Here is a 21,248-nt window from a genome sequence, read left to right on the forward strand (position 1 = left end):
GGTGTGTTCAAGTGCAGCTTTTTACCCCAGCGCGAGGCACAACACAGTCGGCTTTCATCAGCGCTAGATCGTCGGCGTCGGCTTGGTGTGTTCCAGGCTTAAGGACTATGTTGTGTTGTAAATAAATCCAAACAATCAAAAAGCCATTATTTTTTAAATTTCTCCTCATTCGTTGTTTATAGTTCCCTCACAGTCCCACCTGATAGGGCCATTATGGGAGGGTCTTTGTCTTCCCAGGTGTGAAACACATCAATATTTTTGATGATTCGAGCCTCCTCGCAGAGAGCTTCCTGACACAATTTTTTTTATTTTTTTTATTCAATATATTGTTTTATGAGGATGAGTGGCCAGAATGAAACAAAAACTCTAGACTACGTGATACAGCTCTGAGTTTTCTTCTATAATGCCTGATGAGTTTGGCTACAACTGATAAGAGATCAGAGACCATTCCTCCATACAGAATCTCTCCAGATTCTTAAGATTCACAAGTTCATGTTCATGTTGATGTTCATCTTCTCTTCAGTTCACCCCACTCATTTTCATGTTCATGTTCATCTTCTCTTCAGTTCACCCCACTTATTTTCTATAGGGTTCAGTTCAGGGGACTGGGACGGTCATGGCAGAAGCTTCATTTTGTTGTCAGTTACCCATTTTGTGTTGATTTTGATGTTTGTTTTGTCCTGATGGAAAATCCAACCACGGCCCATTATAAGATTTCTAGCAGAGGCAGTCAGGTTTTGATTTTTTACCTGTTGGTATTTGCAAAAATCCATAATGCCATGTATCTGACCAAGATGTCCAGGACCTCCAGCAAACATATAAGATCCAGCAGTATATTTAACTGTATGCATGGGATACTTTTTATCCCTGTTTGCACCAAACACATCTAGTGGGTTTGCTGCCAAAAAGCCCCTTTTGTTGTTTCATCTGACCATAGAATCCGGTCCCTTTTGAAGTTCCAGTCATGTCTGACAACTGAATTGCTAGAGTTTATTTTTTGGAGGAGCGAGGAGGATTTTTCTTGAAACCCTCCCAAACAACATGTGGTGAAGTAGGGGTTGTTTGATATATTTTTTAGGCTTTCTGACCCCCAAGATTTAAGTAATTTCGGCAATTCTCCATCTGTGTTCCTTGGAGAGTCGTTGGCCACTCAAACTTTCCTCTTCACCGTGCATTAAGACAAAATAGACACACATCCTCTTCCTGGCAGATTCGTAAAATCTTTAGTTGATTGGAACTTCTTAATTATTGCTCTGATGGTCAAAATGGAGATTTTCAATTCTTTAGCTATTTTCTTACAGCCACTTTCTATTTTGTGATACTCAACAATCTTTAATGCACATCAGAACTATATTCTTTGGTTTTACTCATTGTGATGGATGATTAAAGGAATTTGGCCTTTGTGTTTTCTCATATTTAAACTCCTGTGAAACAAGAAGTCATAGCTAGACAATTTTGTGTTCCTAGTCATTTCGTGTTCCTACTGATAACATTTTTAGGGGTGCCGATAATTGTGGCCAACGTGTTTTGGAGAAAAACATTTATTTCATAATGTGACCCCCCCACACACACACACACACACACACACACACACACACACTCCCCCACTCCCACCAAACACACTTTCAATTATTTTACTTTTAGGAAAGGTTAGATGTTTGTAAATTTTTTGAATGAAAGATCAAAAGGATAAACAATGTACAGCCATTTTTTTATCATATTTACCAGGGGTGACATTAATTCTGACCACAACTGTACATGCTGCTCACATATTATTGTAGCAGATTTTTTGCTGAATACAGTGTAATCAGACTTTAGCCATGAAAATGTTACAAGTTACAGAAATAAGCATAAATGTCAGAGCATGTCAGAACCCCTCAGACCCCAGAGGGTTAATACAAACATCACAATTTTTAAATTGTGCCTTTTGTTACATAGGGACTACTGAACAGACATTTATAAGTTTATTTTTGAAATCAGAATGTGTAAATAAAGCTCTGTAAACTTTCATTTTTGCAAAACTAAAAGTGTGTCCCATTGGGTAATCAAAGGTTATGCACACACCTGCGGTCTTCAATCCCACTTGAACACATGGATCAAAGACCGGAAATACTGTAGGTCATGTAAGTAGACAAGTGGTCAAGTACAAAGACGGCAAGTGTGGGTATTTGGACAGTCGCATAAAAAGATGCATACACTCTGCAGGTCCAGAGGAGAATCAAGGAGAATCAATTAAGGTAAAAGGGGTGGAGCCACCTTAACTCAAAGCTGTACAAAATGGCAAAGCCAAGTGCTGGTGTTTGTGTCAACATTTGTTAGAATGGGGTTCCTGAAAGTGGTCTTAGTGGTAGTTGTAGTAATTGTTGCATTTGATATGCCTGATGTCTTGGGAAGTTTGCGGTATAGTCATAGTCCAAGAAGCATGGGGCCAAAATCAGATCCAGCTTCCAGAAGTCCTGCCCTTTCTCCTCTAGGGCTCTGGAACCCTTTGCAAGTGGCTTCTCAGTTTCAGAGTCCTTTGGGTCCTGACTCCAAAAGCCTTGCGCAGGAGCCTTTTGGCCTTCAGGAGAAGCAGGTGTTGGAGGGTCCAGTGAAGCCTTTGGATTGGAGGTATCCCATTGTTCCTGAGGTGCAGAGTGAGTTGGCTGTGGACTTCCAGTTGATGCAACCCGTGACTCCCAGCAGCGTAGCGGTTCAATGTGGCGAGAACCGGGTTCTCGTAGAGGTCCAGCAGGACTTCTTCAGCAATGGTCAGTTGCTCGAGCCAACTGGTCTGTCTTTAGGTGGATGTTCTGTTGTTGGTCAGGATCCTGGGTCAAGAGTGCTCATCTTTGAGTATGAATTGCAGGACTGCAACAGTGTGCTGATGGTAAGAAAATATATATCTTAATGGGTTATTTGTTGTGGCAGTGGACCTTTTCAAGGAAAGTCAGTTCACTTGGTTTTACAATGCCAGGGCAGCTAAGACCAATTTTTATCTATTTGAATGGGTAAATCCTGAACTTTTAAAGCTACTTACCTTTTAAGCCTTCAAACCAATATCTCATGTAAACTATCCCATAAATGGTATGAAAGGAGCTTAAGAAACCATAACAAATCTTGGGCCTTAATGGTGTTAAAGCTAGTTTTTACCCTGGAACAACAAAATGTTCAATCCTTAGTGTATTTCTCCAAAACATTGGCTATCTCTGGCAACACCTGAGCCTCTGAGGGCAGCTGTGGTGATGTGAAGAATTTACTAATTGGTGATTTGCTCTTTAGGAATTCCACCATATTGCAGTGCACCTTCTCCCATTCATAGCAATATGAGTGCATGGTCTTGGTGTATGTAAAGTCTTTGGGATGACCCTCTTGGTAACCACAATCTTTTTACAGATGAATGAGGATGAGCTTGTCTACACCTTCTCTCTTACCTACACCCCAGAGGCGTTTGCAGGGACTCCGATTACCCGGGCCGAAGGTGCAATTGTTGGTGTTCAATGCCATTATCAAAGGTAGGGGGATCTCTGTGACTTTCTGCACTTTCTCGTGCAACTGGGAGACCATTTAATGGGTACTTTCATGAACTGCAGGCTCCAAAATGTAAGCAGTGATGCCTTGAGGCCAACATGGGTCCCTTATGCCTCAACAGAGGCTGGTAAAGAAGTCTTGCTGTTCTCCTTGAAGATCATGATGGGTTGGTACATGTTTTTTCTTTCAATAAAATAAACCTTTACCCTTGCTATTGTGGCTGTGCCTAACGTGTTTTTGTGTAGATGATTGGGCCTATCAGAGGCCTTCATACTCCTATTTCCTGGGTGGCGTTATTAACATCGAGGCATCTGTGAAGCAGTACAATCATGTGCCTCTGCGTGTGTTTGTGGACCGCTGTGTGGCCACTCAAGTACCTGATGTGAACTCTCTTCCGAGATATTCCTTCATTGAGAATCACGGGTAAGGTTATTGCCCTTGATGCGGTAGGACTGTTTAAGTTGCCTTTTGTAACGACTTTGTCACAGTCAGGGGTAAGGTCAGTTGCTTGATGCTCTACAGTTGACATTCATGAGTTGCTCTTTGTGACTGTTTTGTCATCAGGTGCTTTGTGGATGCCAAAACTACAGCTTCCAGCTCCCGCTTCATGCCTCGGTCCCAGGTTGACAAGATCCAGTTCCAGCTGGAGGCGTTTATGTTCCAGGAGGGCAACAGTCCTTCTGTATGTACTAGTATCATGAGTTAACTTGACTCCTCCCGTCTGCTCTGGTTTTGTGACTTGTCTGTCATCCTTTGCAGATCTACATAACGTGTATTCTGAAGGCAACTCTTGCTTCTGCACCTAGTGACACTCAGCGCAAATCCTGTTCCTTTGCCAATGGGTACGTGAGGTTTTTTTTTTTTTGGAGAAAGGAGGAATTAAGTTGACTTATGTTGAAGGTTCCATGTCTTTGTTTTGTTGCAGGTGGCTTGCTGCTGATGGAAACGACCAAGTTTGTGGTTGCTGTGACTCAACATGTGGTCCTGATGGTGAATTTGCTGCTCCCTATGGAGGTTGGTAGCATTTGCTCTAAGGTTGCTTTTGATTCAAGTGTTCTAACTTGGCTTTTTTTTTTCTTCTCTAGGCATTCAGTGGGAAGGCAAGGCCTCACTTGGTCCTGTAATGGTTCAAGGTCAAAAGAGAGGTTCTCAATAAAACTGACAAATCAATCCTTTGTTGTACCTGACTTGTCATTTTGCTGCGTGTCTGGTTTAACTACTTAAACCGATGTGATGAAACTAATAGTCGTCCTGTACTTTTCAAGTCCCATATCATGCAACCATAGGGTTCCTGAAGTTATTAACTTTACTTTCTCCATAGGGAGTTTTAAATTGACCTTTTAAAGACCGCTAGTGAAAGCTCAAGTTTATGCTTCTGAAGTAAGTTTTTACAATTTGTTTAACAGAAGAATTCCTGGTGATAATCATTACAATGAGGCATTTATATGGCACTTTAATGTGTGCTACAGTACACCCAAAGCGCTTCACATCATATCAGGGGGATATATCCTCAACCACCACCAGTGTGCAGCATCCACTTGATTAACTCGACACCCTTGCCTCATTTAGTATACACGATTCTATGAATGTGAAAATGAGCCCCGCCTCCACTCACAGCAGCTCAGAGACTCACTCGTTGACCTGATAAGTTACATGGTAGTTTGTGACGTCAGACACACGTGATTTCAAACTGTTTTTAGACTGTCTTTGGTTCACTGTAGTTTTAAGGGGAAAATACTCCGCAATGGTTTTGAGTTATGAATTTGCACATGGTTTGTCTTAAAACATATTAAAACACCACAGACAAATAAACAAAATTAAAAGTTTGATTTTCACCACAAGGTGACTTGAAGTGCAGAGGGAATGGTTTCTTTACAAAGGAATTCCTCTCCAAACAACTGATGGCGCTCATTTGAACGATGGGCACATTTGAAGTCACTTGAATCGGGGTAGCCTTTTTTTCATGACGCAATTGGCCTTCGAATGCAGCCTCCGAAGGGTGCAGCTTTGAATTGGGACACAGTCAACAGAATGTTCAAAATGGACCATCATAATGAAGTGTTACCATGTTTTCCTCGACATCTTGTGATTTCGGGGCATGCAAGTTTCCAAACAAAATGCATGATGGGATACGCTTAGCCTTGAATACCACTCTGAAGCGGTATTCGAGATGGTGTGGGTTTAGTGGACATTAAGGGCACTGAGCTTTGGCATTTTTAAGACATTGGACAGTCTTGCGCAGGCACTTCCTGTCACATGCACGTATGGTCAAGTGACCAAGACATCAAGTGTGGATTTTTGCACAGGCACTTTGGCTCTCTTATCTGACACATTCAAGGGGCATTTACATGACACAATTTTCAAATAAAAATGTTAATTTACATTACAAGTGTTTTGGGGGCCCAAAAAAGCTAACTTTTGAAAAAATGATGAATCCCTTGGGCGCGTGTATATGGTCACATTAGAGCTAATGAGCACACACTTGAGAAACTGTACATCTCGTTGCTTTCACACGGATTACTTAAACAGAGAATATTTGTTTTTGATATGATTTACATCATTTAAAAAAGACACTTCAAGCTTTCTAAAAACATATCTCTCACATACGGGTGGCAAGTATTCGCTGAGTTACAGTTCATTTTCTGTCGCGTTTCAGAAAGATCCTTACACTGAGAGAGACGGCAGAACGGGCATCTTGTTTATTTTCTTTATTTTACGAAAAGCAGAACATTTTGTTTTTATTATGAGTGTACACAAATAAAAGTAGACATTTAACAGTTTTGAATGATGTATAAAACTTGCCTGTATGACAAAAATAGACAAAGTTATTTGAGTGTCTTTTGCACTGAATGGGCACAAAGGTGTGTGACTGATCACGTCTCTCTGTTTAGATCAGTGTGCTCAATAATGTGCCTTTTTGTCTTTTGTATCTAAAGCCTGGAACACAACAAGCCGACGGTCGGCCGTCAGGCAGTTTTTGTGCGTCGGCCGACTAACTTTTCTCAGCGTGTTCCGCACCGTTGGCAGAAATTGGTCCTCGTCGGCTTTTTTTCGGCCGATTCCACATGTTTAATCGGCGTCGGGCCGTCGGTGAGAGAGAGAACTCTGATTGGTTGTTCAGCTTAGTGAATGAGTCAGTGCACGAGAATAATAGCAAAACAGCGAGCAAAGAAGTCAAAATGGTACAGATAGAAGGCTGTTCTAATGTTACGTCATCTTACCTGAGTGTTCCTTGGCGAATATTTCAATATTAACACTAGTGGAGTGGAATAAAGAAAGTGTTTAGCAGGACTGATATTCAAAACGGTAAGCACGCACTGCTTTGTTTATGGTTTGTATGGTTATGGTTGTTGACAGTTGTAGTATAGCAGGCGCAGAACGCAGATTCTAGCTAACAGTCCGCAGTAGTTCACTCGGTGTGTTCAAGTGCAGCTTTTTACCCCAGCGCGAGGCACAACACAGTCGGCTTTCATCAGCGCTAGATCGTCGGCGTCGGCTTGGTGTGTTCCAGGCTTAAGGACTATGTTGTGTTGTAAATAAATCCAAACAATCAAAAAGCCATTATTTTTTAAATTTCTCCTCATTCGTTGTTTATAGTTCCCTCACAGTCCCACCTGATAGGGCCATTATGGGAGGGTCTTTGTCTTCCCAGGTGTGAAACACATCAATATTTTTGATGATTCGAGCCTCCTCGCAGAGAGCTTCCTGACACAATTTTTTTTATTTTTTTTATTCAATATATTGTTTTATGAGGATGAGTGGCCAGAATGAAACAAAAACTCTAGACTACGTGATACAGCTCTGAGTTTTCTTCTATAATGCCTGATGAGTTTGGCTACAACTGATAAGAGATCAGAGACCATTCCTCCATACAGAATCTCTCCAGATTCTTAAGATTCACAAGTTCATGTTCATGTTGATGTTCATCTTCTCTTCAGTTCACCCCACTCATTTTCATGTTCATGTTCATCTTCTCTTCAGTTCACCCCACTTATTTTCTATAGGGTTCAGTTCAGGGGACTGGGACGGTCATGGCAGAAGCTTCATTTTGTTGTCAGTTACCCATTTTGTGTTGATTTTGATGTTTGTTTTGTCCTGATGGAAAATCCAACCACGGCCCATTATAAGATTTCTAGCAGAGGCAGTCAGGTTTTGATTTTTTACCTGTTGGTATTTGCAAAAATCCATAATGCCATGTATCTGACCAAGATGTCCAGGACCTCCAGCAAACATATAAGATCCAGCAGTATATTTAACTGTATGCATGGGATACTTTTTATCCCTGTTTGCACCAAACACATCTAGTGGGTTTGCTGCCAAAAAGCCCCTTTTGTTGTTTCATCTGACCATAGAATCCGGTCCCTTTTGAAGTTCCAGTCATGTCTGACAACTGAATTGCTAGAGTTTATTTTTTGGAGGAGCGAGGAGGATTTTTCTTGAAACCCTCCCAAACAACATGTGGTGAAGTAGGGGTTGTTTGATATATTTTTTAGGCTTTCTGACCCCCAAGATTTAAGTAATTTCGGCAATTCTCCATCTGTGTTCCTTGGAGAGTCGTTGGCCACTCAAACTTTCCTCCTCACCGTGCATTAAGATAAAATAGACACACATCCTCTTCCTGGCAGATTCGTAAAATCTTTAGTTGATTGGAACTTCTTAATTATTGCTCTGATGGTCAAAATGGAGATTTTCAATTCTTTAGCTATTTTCTTACAGCCACTTTCTATTTTGTGATACTCAACAATCTTTAATGCACATCAGAACTATATTCTTTGGTTTTACTCATTGTGATGGATGATTAAAGGAATTTGGCCTTTGTGTTTTCTCATATTTAAACTCCTGTGAAACAAGAAGTCATAGCTAGACAATTTTGTGTTCCTAGTCATTTCGTGTTCCTACTGATAACATTTTTAGGGGTGCCGATAATTGTGGCCAACGTGTTTTGGAGAAAAACATTTATTTCATAATGTGACCCCCACACACACACACACACACACACACACACACACACACACACTCCCCCACTCCCACCAAACACACTTTCAATTATTTTACTTTTAGGAAAGGTTAGATGTTTGTAAATTTTTTGAATGAAAGATCAAAAGGATAAACAATGTACAGCCATTTTTTTATCATATTTACCAGGGGTGACATTAATTCTGACCACAACTGTACATGCTGCTCACATATTATTGTAGCAGATTTTTTGCTGAATACAGTGTAATCAGACTTTAGCCATGAAAATGTTACAAGTTACAGAAATAAGCATAAATGTCAGAGCATGTCAGAACCCCTCAGACCCCAGAGGGTTAATACAAACATCACAATTTTTAAATTGTGCCTTTTGTTACATAGGGACTACTGAACAGACATTTATAAGTTTATTTTTGAAATCAGAATGTGTAAATAAAGCTCTGTAAACTTTCATTTTTGCAAAACTAAAAGTGTGTCCCATTGGGTAATCAAAGGTTATGCACACACCTGCGGTCTTCAATCCCACTTGAACACATGGATCAAAGACCGGAAATACTGTAGGTCATGTAAGTAGACAAGTGGTCAAGTACAAAGACGGCAAGTGTGGGTATTTGGACAGTCGCATAAAAAGATGCATACACTCTGCAGGTCCAGAGGAGAATCAAGGAGAATCAATTAAGGTAAAAGGGGTGGAGCCACCTTAACTCAAAGCTGTACAAAATGGCAAAGCCAAGTGCTGGTGTTTGTGTCAACATTTGTTAGAATGGGGTTCCTGAAAGTGGTCTTAGTGGTAGTTGTAGTAATTGTTGCATTTGATATGCCTGATGTCTTGGGAAGTTTGCGGTATAGTCATAGTCCAAGAAGCATGGGGCCAAAATCAGATCCAGCTTCCAGAAGTCCTGCCCTTTCTCCTCTAGGGCTCTGGAACCCTTTGCAAGTGGCTTCTCAGTTTCAGAGTCCTTTGGGTCCTGACTCCAAAAGCCTTGCGCAGGAGCCTTTTGGCCTTCAGGAGAAGCAGGTGTTGGAGGGTCCAGTGAAGCCTTTGGATTGGAGGTATCCCATTGTTCCTGAGGTGCAGAGTGAGTTGGCTGTGGACTTCCAGTTGATGCAACCCGTGACTCCCAGCAGCGTAGCGGTTCAATGTGGCGAGAACCGGGTTCTCGTAGAGGTCCAGCAGGACTTCTTCAGCAATGGTCAGTTGCTCGAGCCAACTGGTCTGTCTTTAGGTGGATGTTCTGTTGTTGGTCAGGATCCTGGGTCAAGAGTGCTCATCTTTGAGTATGAATTGCAGGACTGCAACAGTGTGCTGATGGTAAGAAAATATATATCTTAATGGGTTATTTGTTGTGGCAGTGGACCTTTTCAAGGAAAGTCAGTTCACTTGGTTTTACAATGCCAGGGCAGCTAAGACCAATTTTTATCTATTTGAATGGGTAAATCCTGAACTTTTAAAGCTACTTACCTTTTAAGCCTTCAAACCAATATCTCATGTAAACTATCCCATAAATGGTATGAAAGGAGCTTAAGAAACCATAACAAATCTTGGGCCTTAATGGTGTTAAAGCTAGTTTTTACCCTGGAACAACAAAATGTTCAATCCTTAGTGTATTTCTCCAAAACATTGGCTATCTCTGGCAACACCTGAGCCTCTGAGGGCAGCTGTGGTGATGTGAAGAATTTACTAATTGGTGATTTGCTCTTTAGGAATTCCACCATATTGCAGTGCACCTTCTCCCATTCATAGCAATATGAGTGCATGGTCTTGGTGTATGTAAAGTCTTTGGGATGACCCTCTTGGTAACCACAATCTTTTTACAGATGAATGAGGATGAGCTTGTCTACACCTTCTCTCTTACCTACACCCCAGAGGCGTTTGCAGGGACTCCGATTACCCGGGCCGAAGGTGCAATTGTTGGTGTTCAATGCCATTATCAAAGGTAGGGGGATCTCTGTGACTTTCTGCACTTTCTCGTGCAACTGGGAGACCATTTAATGGGTACTTTCATGAACTGCAGGCTCCAAAATGTAAGCAGTGATGCCTTGAGGCCAACATGGGTCCCTTATGCCTCAACAGAGGCTGGTAAAGAAGTCTTGCTGTTCTCCTTGAAGATCATGATGGGTTGGTACATGTTTTTTCTTTCAATAAAATAAACCTTTACCCTTGCTATTGTGGCTGTGCCTAACGTGTTTTTGTGTAGATGATTGGGCCTATCAGAGGCCTTCATACTCCTATTTCCTGGGTGGCGTTATTAACATCGAGGCATCTGTGAAGCAGTACAATCATGTGCCTCTGCGTGTGTTTGTGGACCGCTGTGTGGCCACTCAAGTACCTGATGTGAACTCTCTTCCGAGATATTCCTTCATTGAGAATCACGGGTAAGGTTATTGCCCTTGATGCGGTAGGACTGTTTAAGTTGCCTTTTGTAACGACTTTGTCACAGTCAGGGGTAAGGTCAGTTGCTTGATGCTCTACAGTTGACATTCATGAGTTGCTCTTTGTGACTGTTTTGTCATCAGGTGCTTTGTGGATGCCAAAACTACAGCTTCCAGCTCCCGCTTCATGCCTCGGTCCCAGGTTGACAAGATCCAGTTCCAGCTGGAGGCGTTTATGTTCCAGGAGGGCAACAGTCCTTCTGTATGTACTAGTATCATGAGTTAACTTGACTCCTCCCGTCTGCTCTGGTTTTGTGACTTGTCTGTCATCCTTTGCAGATCTACATAACGTGTATTCTGAAGGCAACTCTTGCTTCTGCACCTAGTGACACTCAGCGCAAATCCTGTTCCTTTGCCAATGGGTACGTGAGGTTTTTTTTTTTTTGGAGAAAGGAGGAATTAAGTTGACTTATGTTGAAGGTTCCATGTCTTTGTTTTGTTGCAGGTGGCTTGCTGCTGATGGAAACGACCAAGTTTGTGGTTGCTGTGACTCAACATGTGGTCCTGATGGTGAATTTGCTGCTCCCTATGGAGGTTGGTAGCATTTGCTCTAAGGTTGCTTTTGATTCAAGTGTTCTAACTTGGCTTTTTTTTTTCTTCTCTAGGCATTCAGTGGGAAGGCAAGGCCTCACTTGGTCCTGTAATGGTTCAAGGTCAAAAGAGAGGTTCTCAATAAAACTGACAAATCAATCCTTTGTTGTACCTGACTTGTCATTTTGCTGCGTGTCTGGTTTAACTACTTAAACCGATGTGATGAAACTAATAGTCGTCCTGTACTTTTCAAGTCCCATATCATGCAACCATAGGGTTCCTGAAGTTATTAACTTTACTTTCTCCATAGGGAGTTTTAAATTGACCTTTTAAAGACCGCTAGTGAAAGCTCAAGTTTATGCTTCTGAAGTAAGTTTTTACAATTTGTTTAACAGAAGAATTCCTGGTGATAATCATTACAATGAGGCATTTATATGGCACTTTAATGTGTGCTACAGTACACCCAAAGCGCTTCACATCATATCAGGGGGATATATCCTCAACCACCACCAGTGTGCAGCATCCACTTGATTAACTCGACATTTAGTATACACGATTCTATGAATGTGAAAATGAGCCCCGCCTCCACTCACAGCAGCTCAGAGACTCACTCGTTGACCTGATAAGTTACATGGTAGTTTGTGACGTCAGACACACGTGATTTCAAACTGTTTTTAGACTGTCTTTGGTTCACTGTAGTTTTAAGGGGAAAATACTCCGCAATGGTGTTGAGTTATGAATTTGCACATGGTTTGTCTTAAAACATATTAAAACACCACAGACAAATAAACAAAATTAAAAGTTTGATTTTCACCACAAGGTGACTTGAAGTGCAGAGGGAATGGTTTCTTTACAAAGGAATTCCTCTCCAAACAACTGATGGCGCTCATTTGAACGATGGGCACATTTGAAGTCACTTTTGAATCGGGGTAGCCTTTTTTTCATGACGCAATTGGCCTTCGAATGCAGCCTCCGAAGGGTGCAGCTTTGAATTGGGACACAGTCAACAGAATGTTCAAAATGGACCATCATAATGAAGTGTTACCATGTTTTCCTCGACATCTTGTGATTTCGGGGCATGCAAGTTTCCAAACAAAATGCATGATGGGATACGCTTAGCCTTGAATACCACTCTGAAGCGGTATTCGAGATGGTGTGGGTTTAGTGGACATTAAGGGCACTGAGCTTTGGCATTTTTAAGACATTGGACAGTCTTGCGCAGGCACTTCCTGTCACATGCACGTATGGTCAAGTGACCAAGACATCAAGTGTGGATTTTTGCACAGGCACTTTGGCTCTCTTATCTGACACATTCAAGGGGCATTTACATGACACAATTTTCAAATAAAAATGTTAATTTACATTACAAGTGTTTTGGGGGCCCAAAAAAGCTAACTTTTGAAAAAATGATGAATCCCTTGGGCGCGTGTATATGGTCACATTAGAGCTAATGAGCACACACTTGAGAAACTGTACATCTCGTTGCTTTCACACGGATTACTTAAACAGAGAATATTTGTTTTTGATATGATTTACATCATTTAAAAAAGACACTTCAAGCTTTCTAAAAACATATCTCTCACATACGGGTGGCAAGTATTCGCTGAGTTACAGTTCATTTTCTGTCGCGTTTCAGAAAGATCCTTACACTGAGAGAGACGGCAGAACGGGCATCTTGTTTATTTTCTTTATTTTACGAAAAGCAGAACATTTTGTTTTTATTATGAGTGTACACAAATAAAAGTAGACATTTAACAGTTTTGAATGATGTATAAAACTTGCCTGTATGACAAAAATAGACAAAGTTATTTGAGTGTCTTTTGCACTGAATGGGCACAAAGGTGTGTGACTGATCACGTCTCTCTGTTTAGATCAGTGTGCTCAATAATGTGCCTTTTTGTCTTTTGTATCTAAAGCCTGGAACACAACAAGCCGACGGTCGGCCGTCAGGCAGTTTTTGTGCGTCGGCCGACTAACTTTTCTCAGCGTGTTCCGCACCGTTGGCAGAAATTGGTCCTCGTCGGCTTTTTTTCGGCCGATTCCACATGTTTAATCGGCGTCGGGCCGTCGGTGAGAGAGAGAACTCTGATTGGTTGTTCAGCTTAGTGAATGAGTCAGTGCACGAGAATAATAGCAAAACAGCGAGCAAAGAAGTCAAAATGGTACAGATAGAAGGCTGTTCTAATGTTACGTCATCTTACCTGAGTGTTCCTTGGCGAATATTTCAATATTAACACTAGTGGAGTGGAATAAAGAAAGTGTTTAGCAGGACTGATATTCAAAACGGTAAGCACGCACTGCTTTGTTTATGGTTTGTATGGTTATGGTTGTTGACAGTTGTAGTATAGCAGGCGCAGAACGCAGATTCTAGCTAACAGTCCGCAGTAGTTCACTCGGTGTGTTCAAGTGCAGCTTTTTACCCCAGCGCGAGGCACAACACAGTCGGCTTTCATCAGCGCTAGATCGTCGGCGTCGGCTTGGTGTGTTCCAGGCTTAAAGGCACACTATGCAAGATTTGTACCTTAATATAACAGCTTCGAAATCATTTTGATGGTAAACGAACTCATAGTAGGGCGAATCATCCCGATAGCAAAGAAGGGGGGGGGGGGGGGGGATGCAGGTTTAAGAGGTGGCGCCCCGCCAAATCTCGCGAGAATCGTGACTTGCTTTACGGCACGACGTCACATACATCAACAAAATATGAAGCAGCCTCTGGAAGACACTAGCACGCATTTCAGACGTGAGTCGTGGCAGAGTCGATGAAGAAAACAAAGAAAGCGCGGTCGGAAAAGTGCAGAGACGGCTCTGCATGACTGGTATTTACGACAGTAACGTTAAATACAAGTACTCCACAGCGACTCTAGGGGTCGCTGTTTGAGAAAAACAGAAACGGCATAGTGTGCCTTTAAGGACTATGTTGTGTTGTAAATAAATCCAAACAATCAAAAAGCCATTATTTTTTAAATTTCTCCTCATTCGTTGTTTATAGTTCCCTCACAGTCCCACCTGATAGGGCCATTATGGGAGGGTCTTTGTCTTCCCAGGTGTGAAACACATCAATATTTTTGATGATTCGAGCCTCCTCGCAGAGAGCTTCCTGACACAATTTTTTTTATTTTTTTTATTCAATATATTGTTTTATGAGGATGAGTGGCCAGAATGAAACAAAAACTCTAGACTACGTGATACAGCTCTGAGTTTTCTTCTATAATGCCTGATGAGTTTGGCTACAACTGATAAGAGATCAGAGACCATTCCTCCATACAGAATCTCTCCAGATTCTTAAGATTCACAAGTTCATGTTCATGTTGATGTTCATCTTCTCTTCAGTTCACCCCACTCATTTTCATGTTCATGTTCATCTTCTCTTCAGTTCACCCCACTTATTTTCTATAGGGTTCAGTTCAGGGGACTGGGACGGTCATGGCAGAAGCTTCATTTTGTTGTCAGTTACCCATTTTGTGTTGATTTTGATGTTTGTTTTGTCCTGATGGAAAATCCAACCACGGCCCATTATAAGATTTCTAGCAGAGGCAGTCAGGTTTTGATTTTTTACCTGTTGGTATTTGCAAAAATCCATAATGCCATGTATCTGACCAAGATGTCCAGGACCTCCAGCAAACATATAAGATCCAGCAGTATATTTAACTGTATGCATGGGATACTTTTTATCCCTGTTTGCACCAAACACATCTAGTGGGTTTGCTGCCAAAAAGCCCCTTTTGTTGTTTCATCTGACCATAGAATCCGGTCCCTTTTGAAGTTCCAGTCATGTCTGACAACTGAATTGCTAGAGTTTATTTTTTGGAGGAGCGAGGAGGATTTTTCTTGAAACCCTCCCAAACAACATGTGGTGAAGTAGGGGTTGTTTGATATATTTTTTAGGCTTTCTGACCCCCAAGATTTAAGTAATTTCGGCAATTCTCCATCTGTGTTCCTTGGAGAGTCGTTGGCCACTCAAACTTTCCTCCTCACCGTGCATTAAGATAAAATAGACACACATCCTCTTCCTGGCAGATTCGTAAAATCTTTAGTTGATTGGAACTTCTTAATTATTGCTCTGATGGTCAAAATGGAGATTTTCAATTCTTTAGCTATTTTCTTACAGCCACTTTCTATTTTGTGATACTCAACAATCTTTAATGCACATCAGAACTATATTCTTTGGTTTTACTCATTGTGATGGATGATTAAAGGAATTTGGCCTTTGTGTTTTCTCATATTTAAACTCCTGTGAAACAAGAAGTCATAGCTAGACAATTTTGTGTTCCTAGTCATTTCGTGTTCCTACTGATAACATTTTTAGGGGTGCCGATAATTGTGGCCAACGTGTTTTGGAGAAAAACATTTATTTCATAATGTGACCCCCCCCCACACACACACACACACACACACACACACACTCCCCCACTCCCACCAAACACACTTTCAATTATTTTACTTTTAGGAAAGGTTAGATGTTTGTAAATTTTTTGAATGAAAGATCAAAAGGATAAACAATGTACAGCCATTTTTTTATCATATTTACCAGGGGTGACATTAATTCTGACCACAACTGTACATGCTGCTCACATATTATTGTAGCAGATTTTGTGCTGAATACAGTGTAATCAGACTTTAGCCATGAAAATGTTACAAGTTACAGAAATAAGCATAAATGTCAGAGCATGTCAGAACCCCTCAGACCCCAGAGGGTTAATACAAACATCACAATTTTTAAATTGTGCCTTTTGTTACATAGGGACTACTGAACAGACATTTATAAGTTTATTTTTGAAATCAGAATGTGTAAATAAAGCTCTGTAAACTTTCATTTTTGCAAAACTAAAAGTGTGTCCCATTGGGTAATCAAAGGTTATGCACACACCTGCGGTCTTCAATCCCACTTGAACACATGGATCAAAGACCGGAAATACTGTAGGTCATGTAAGTAGACAAGTGGTCAAGTACAAAGACGGCAAGTGTGGGTATTTGGACAGTCGCATAAAAAGATGCATACACTCTGCAGGTCCAGAGGAGAATCAAGGAGAATCAATTAAGGTAAAAGGGGTGGAGCCACCTTAACTCAAAGCTGTACAAAATGGCAAAGCCAAGTGCTGGTGTTTGTGTCAACATTTGTTAGAATGGGGTTCCTGAAAGTGGTCTTAGTGGTAGTTGTAGTAATTGTTGCATTTGATATGCCTGATGTCTTGGGAAGTTTGCGGTATAGTCATAGTCCAAGAAGCATGGGGCCAAAATCAGATCCAGCTTCCAGAAGTCCTGCCCTTTCTCCTCTAGGGCTCTGGAACCCTTTGCAAGTGGCTTCTCAGTTTCAGAGTCCTTTGGGTCCTGACTCCAAAAGCCTTGCGCAGGAGCCTTTTGGCCTTCAGGAGAAGCAGTTGTTGGAGGGTCCAGTGAAGCCTTTGGATTGGAGGTATCCCATTGTTCCTGAGGTGCAGAGTGAGTTGGCTGTGGACTTCCAGTTGATGCAACCCGTGACTCCCAGCAGCGTAGCGGTTCAATGTGGCGAGAACCGGGTTCTCGTAGAGGTCCAGCAGGACTTCTTCAGCAATGGTCAGTTGCTCGAGCCAACTGGTCTGTCTTTAGGTGGATGTTCTGTTGTTGGTCAGGATCCTGGGTCAAGAGTGCTCATCTTTGAGTATGAATTGCAGGACTGCAACAGTGTGCTGATGGTAAGAAAATATATATCTTAATGGGTTTATTTGTTGTGGCAGTGGACCTTTTCAAGGAAAGTCAGTTCACTTGGTTTTACAATGCCAGGGCAGCTAAGACCAATTTTTATCTATTTGAATGGGTAAATCCTGAACTTTTAAAGCTACTTACCTTTTAAGCCTTCAAACCAATATCTCATGTAAACTATCCCATAAATGGTATGAAAGGAGCTTAAGAAACCATAACAAATCTTGGGCCTTAATGGTGTTAAAGCTAGTTTTTACCCTGGAACAACAAAATGTTCAATCCTTAGTGTATTTCTCCAAAACATTGGCTATCTCTGGCAACACCTGAGCCTCTGAGGGCAGCTGTGGTGATGTGAAGAATTTACTAATTGGTGATTTGCTCTTTAGGAATTCCACCATATTGCAGTGCACCTTCTCCCATTCATAGCAATATGAGTGCATGGTCTTGGTGTATGTAAAGTCTTTGGGATGACCCTCTTGGTAACCACAATCTTTTTACAGATGAATGAGGATGAGCTTGTCTACACCTTCTCTCTTACCTACACCCCAGAGGCGTTTGCAGGGACTCCGATTACCCGGGCCGAAGGTGCAATTGTTGGTGTTCAATGCCATTATCAAAGGTAGGGGGATCTCTGTGACTTTCTGCACTTTCTCGTGCAACTGGGAGACCATTTAATGGGTACTTTCATGAACTGCAGGCTCCAAAATGTAAGCAGTGATGCCTTGAGGCCAACATGGGTCCCTTATGCCTCAACAGAGGCTGGTAAAGAAGTCTTGCTGTTCTCCTTGAAGATCATGATGGGTTGGTACATGTTTTTTCTTTCAATAAAATAAACCTTTACCCTTGCTATTGTGGCTGTGCCTAACGTGTTTTTGTGTAGATGATTGGGCCTATCAGAGGCCTTCATACTCCTATTTCCTGGGTGGCGTTATTAACATCGAGGCATCTGTGAAGCAGTACAATCATGTGCCTCTGCGTGTGTTTGTGGACCGCTGTGTGGCCACTCAAGTACCTGATGTGAACTCTCTTCCGAGATATTCCTTCATTGAGAATCACGGGTAAGGTTATTGCCCTTGATGCGGTAGGACTGTTTAAGTTGCCTTTTGTAACGACTTTGTCACAGTCAGGGGTAAGGTCAGTTGCTTGATGCTCTACAGTTGACATTCATGAGTTGCTCTTTGTGACTGTTTTGTCATCAGGTGCTTTGTGGATGCCAAAACTACAGCTTCCAGCTCCCGCTTCATGCCTCGGTCCCAGGTTGACAAGATCCAGTTCCAGCTGGAGGCGTTTATGTTCCAGGAGGGCAACAGTCCTTCTGTATGTACTAGTATCATGAGTTAACTTGACTCCTCCCGTCTGCTCTGGTTTTGTGACTTGTCTGTCATCCTTTGCAGATCTACATAACGTGTATTCTGAAGGCAACTCTTGCTTCTGCACCTAGTGACACTCAGCGCAAATCCTGTTCCTTTGCCAATGGGTACGTGAGGTTTTTTTTTTTTGGAGAAAGGAGGAATTAAGTTGACTTATGTTGAAGGTTCCATGTCTTTGTTTTGTTGCAGGTGGCTTGCTGCTGATGGAAACGACCAAGTTTGTGGTTGCTGTGACTCAACATGTGGTCCTGATGGTGAATTTGCTGCTCCCTATGGAGGTTGGTAGCATTTGCTCTAAGGTTGCTTTTGATTCAAGTGTTCTAACTTGGCTTTTTTTTTTCTTCTCTAGGCATTCAGTGGGAAGGCAAGGCCTCACTTGGTCCTGTAATGGTTCAAGGTCAAAAGAGAGGTTCTCAATAAAACTGACAAATCAATCCTTTGTTGTACCTGACTTGTCATTTTGCTGCGTGTCTGGTTTAACTACTTAAACCGATGTGATGAAACTAATAGTCGTCCTGTACTTTTCAAGTCCCATATCATGCAACCATAGGGTTCCTGAAGTTATTAACTTTACTTTCTCCATAGGGAGTTTTAAATTGACCTTTTAAAGACCGCTAGTGAAAGCTCAAGTTTATGCTTCTGAAGTAAGTTTTTACAATTTGTTTAACAGAAGAATTCCTGGTGATAATCATTACAATGAGGCATTTATATGGCACTTTAATGTGTGCTACAGTACACCCAAAGCGCTTCACATCATATCAGGGGGATATATCCTCAACCACCACCAGTGTGCAGCATCCACTTGATTAACTCGACACCCTTGCCTCATTTAGTATACACGATTCTATGAATGTGAAAATGAGCCCCGCCTCCACTCACAGCAGCTCAGAGACTCACTCGTTGACCTGATAAGTTACATGGTAGTTTGTGACGTCAGACACACGTGATTTCAAACTGTTTTTAGACTGTCTTTGGTTCACTGTAGTTTTAAGGGGAAAATACTCAGCAATGGTGTTGAGTTATGAATTTGCACATGGTTTGTCTTAAAACATATTAAAACACCACAGACAAATAAACAAAATTAAAAGTTTGATTTTCACCACAAGGTGACTTGAAGTGCAGAGGGAATGGTTTCTTTACAAAGGAATTCCTCTCCAAACAACTGATGGCGCTCATTTGAACGATGGGCACATTTGAAGTCACTTTTGAATCGGGGTAGCCTTTTTTTCATGACGCAATTGGCCTTCGAATGCAGCCTCCGAAGGGTGCAGCTTTGAATTGGGACACAGTCAACAGAATGTTCAAAATGGACCATCATAATGAAGTGTTACCATGTTTTCCTCGACATCTTGTGATTTCGGGGCATGCAAGTTTCCAAACAAAATGCATGATGGGATACGCTTAGCCTTGAATACCACTCTGAAGCGGTATTCGAGATGGTGTGGGTTTAGTGGACATTAAGGGCACTGAGCTTTGGCATTTTTAAGACATTGGACAGTCTTGCGCAGGCACTTCCTGTCACATGCACGTATGGTCAAGTGACCAAGACATCAAGTGTGGATTTTTGCACAGGCACTTTGGCTCTCTTATCTGACACATTCAAGGGGCATTTACATGACACAATTTTCAAATAAAAATGTTAATTTACATTACAAGTGTTTTGGGGGCCCAAAAAAGCTAACTTTTGAAAAAATGATGAATCCCTTGGGCGCGTGTATATGGTCACATTAGAGCTAATGAGCACACACTTGAGAAACTGTACATCTCGTTGCTTTCACACGGATTACTTAAACAGAGAATATTTGTTTTTGATATGATTTACATCATTTAAAAAAGACACTTCAAGCTTTCTAAAAACATATCTCTCACATACGGGTGGCAAGTATTCGCTGAGTTACAGTTCATTTTCTGTCGCGTTTCAGAAAGATCCTTACACTGAGAGAGATGGCAGAACGGGCATCTTGTTTATTTTCTTTATTTTACGAAAAGCAGAACATTTTGTTTTTATTATGAGTGTACACAAATAAAAGTAGACATTTAACAGTTTTGAATGATGTATAAAACTTGCCTGTATGACAAAAATAGACAAAGTTATTTGAGTGTCTTTTGCACTGAATGGGCACAAAGGTGTGTGACTGATCACGTCTCTCTGTTTAGATCAGTGTGCTCAATAATGTGCCTTTTTGTCTTTTGTATCTAAAGCCTGGAACACAACAAGCCGACGGTCGGCCGTCAGGCAGTTTTTGTGCGTCGGCCGACTAACTTTTCTCAGCGTGTTCCGCACCGTTGGCAGAAATTGGTCCTCGTCGGCTTTTTTTCGGCCGATTCCACATGTTTAATCGGCGTCGGGCCGTCGGTGAGAGAGAGAACTCTGATTGGTTGTTCAGCTTAGTGAATGAGTCAGTGCACGAGAATAATAGCAAAACAGCGAGCAAAGAAGTCAAAATGGTACAGATAGAAGGCTGTTCTAATGTTACGTCATCTTACCTGAGTGTTCCTTGGCGAATATTTCAATATTAACACTAGTGGAGTGGAATAAAGAAAGTGTTTAGCAGGACTGATATTCAAAACGGTAAGCACGCACTGCTTTGTTTATGGTTTGTATGGTTATGGTTGTTGACAGTTGTAGTATAGCAGGCGCAGAACGCAGATTCTAGCTAACAGTCCGCAGTAGTTCACTCGGTGTTCAAGTGCAGCTTTTTACCCCAGCGCGAGGCACAACACAGTCGGCTTTCATCAGCGCTAGATCGT

At 41.6% G+C, this 21,248-nt stretch overlaps 3 protein-coding genes across 3 annotated transcripts; all 3 read left to right on the top strand.

Moving 5' to 3' along the window:
- The first annotated feature begins 1,961 nt into the window (after positions 1 to 1,961).
- Positions 1,962 to 4,680, top strand: LOC309487141 (zona pellucida sperm-binding protein 3-like). The gene is made up of 8 exons (XM_082154680.1): positions 1,962 to 2,869; positions 3,376 to 3,494; positions 3,573 to 3,676; positions 3,756 to 3,933; positions 4,075 to 4,192; positions 4,270 to 4,352; positions 4,436 to 4,524; positions 4,596 to 4,680. Exons 1-8 carry the CDS (start codon positions 2,321 to 2,323, stop codon positions 4,664 to 4,666), a joined length of 1,311 nt encoding a protein of 436 aa, XP_082010806.1. The 5' UTR covers positions 1,962 to 2,320; the 3' UTR covers positions 4,667 to 4,680.
- A 4,208-nt stretch (positions 4,681 to 8,888) lies between these two features.
- LOC309486926 (zona pellucida sperm-binding protein 3-like) lies at positions 8,889 to 11,607 on the top strand. Its single transcript, XM_082154397.1, has 8 exons — positions 8,889 to 9,796; positions 10,303 to 10,421; positions 10,500 to 10,603; positions 10,683 to 10,860; positions 11,002 to 11,119; positions 11,197 to 11,279; positions 11,363 to 11,451; positions 11,523 to 11,607. The coding sequence occupies exons 1-8, from the start codon at positions 9,248 to 9,250 to the stop codon at positions 11,591 to 11,593; spliced, it is 1,311 nt and encodes a 436-aa protein (XP_082010523.1). The 5' UTR covers positions 8,889 to 9,247; the 3' UTR covers positions 11,594 to 11,607.
- Positions 11,608 to 16,022: 4,415 nt separating this feature from the next.
- On the top strand, positions 16,023 to 18,931 carry LOC309487316 (zona pellucida sperm-binding protein 3-like). The gene is made up of 8 exons (XM_082154924.1): positions 16,023 to 17,120; positions 17,628 to 17,746; positions 17,825 to 17,928; positions 18,008 to 18,185; positions 18,327 to 18,444; positions 18,522 to 18,604; positions 18,687 to 18,775; positions 18,847 to 18,931. Exons 1-8 carry the CDS (start codon positions 16,572 to 16,574, stop codon positions 18,915 to 18,917), a joined length of 1,311 nt encoding a protein of 436 aa, XP_082011050.1. The 5' UTR covers positions 16,023 to 16,571; the 3' UTR covers positions 18,918 to 18,931.
- The last annotated feature ends 2,317 nt before the right edge of the window (positions 18,932 to 21,248 follow it).

Source organism: Leuciscus leuciscus (assembly GCF_965113295.1).
Source record: "Leuciscus leuciscus genome assembly, chromosome: 22".
Lineage (NCBI taxonomy): Eukaryota > Metazoa > Chordata > Actinopteri > Cypriniformes > Leuciscidae > Leuciscus > Leuciscus leuciscus.

What these genes read in the sequence shown, in the direction of transcription:
- LOC309487141 (XM_082154680.1), top strand. Translation starts at nt 2,321, where the DNA reads ATGGGGTTCCTGAAAGTGGTCTTAGTGGTAGTTGTAGTAATTGTTGCA. An exon ending in TCCTTCATTGAGAATCACGG is followed by an intron (nt 3,934 to 4,074) that starts GTAAGGTTATTG and finishes TTTTGTCATCAG; the next exon opens with GTGCTTTGTGGATGCCAAAA. An exon ending in AGGAGGGCAACAGTCCTTCT is followed by an intron (nt 4,193 to 4,269) that starts GTATGTACTAGT and finishes CATCCTTTGCAG; the next exon opens with ATCTACATAACGTGTATTCT.
- LOC309486926 (XM_082154397.1), top strand. Translation starts at nt 9,248, where the DNA reads ATGGGGTTCCTGAAAGTGGTCTTAGTGGTAGTTGTAGTAATTGTTGCA. An exon ending in CTCCTTGAAGATCATGATGG is followed by an intron (nt 10,604 to 10,682) that starts GTTGGTACATGT and finishes GTTTTTGTGTAG; the next exon opens with ATGATTGGGCCTATCAGAGG. An exon ending in AGGAGGGCAACAGTCCTTCT is followed by an intron (nt 11,120 to 11,196) that starts GTATGTACTAGT and finishes CATCCTTTGCAG; the next exon opens with ATCTACATAACGTGTATTCT.
- LOC309487316 (XM_082154924.1), top strand. Translation starts at nt 16,572, where the DNA reads ATGGGGTTCCTGAAAGTGGTCTTAGTGGTAGTTGTAGTAATTGTTGCA. An exon ending in ACTGCAACAGTGTGCTGATG is followed by an intron (nt 17,121 to 17,627) that starts GTAAGAAAATAT and finishes ATCTTTTTACAG; the next exon opens with ATGAATGAGGATGAGCTTGT. An exon ending in AGGAGGGCAACAGTCCTTCT is followed by an intron (nt 18,445 to 18,521) that starts GTATGTACTAGT and finishes CATCCTTTGCAG; the next exon opens with ATCTACATAACGTGTATTCT.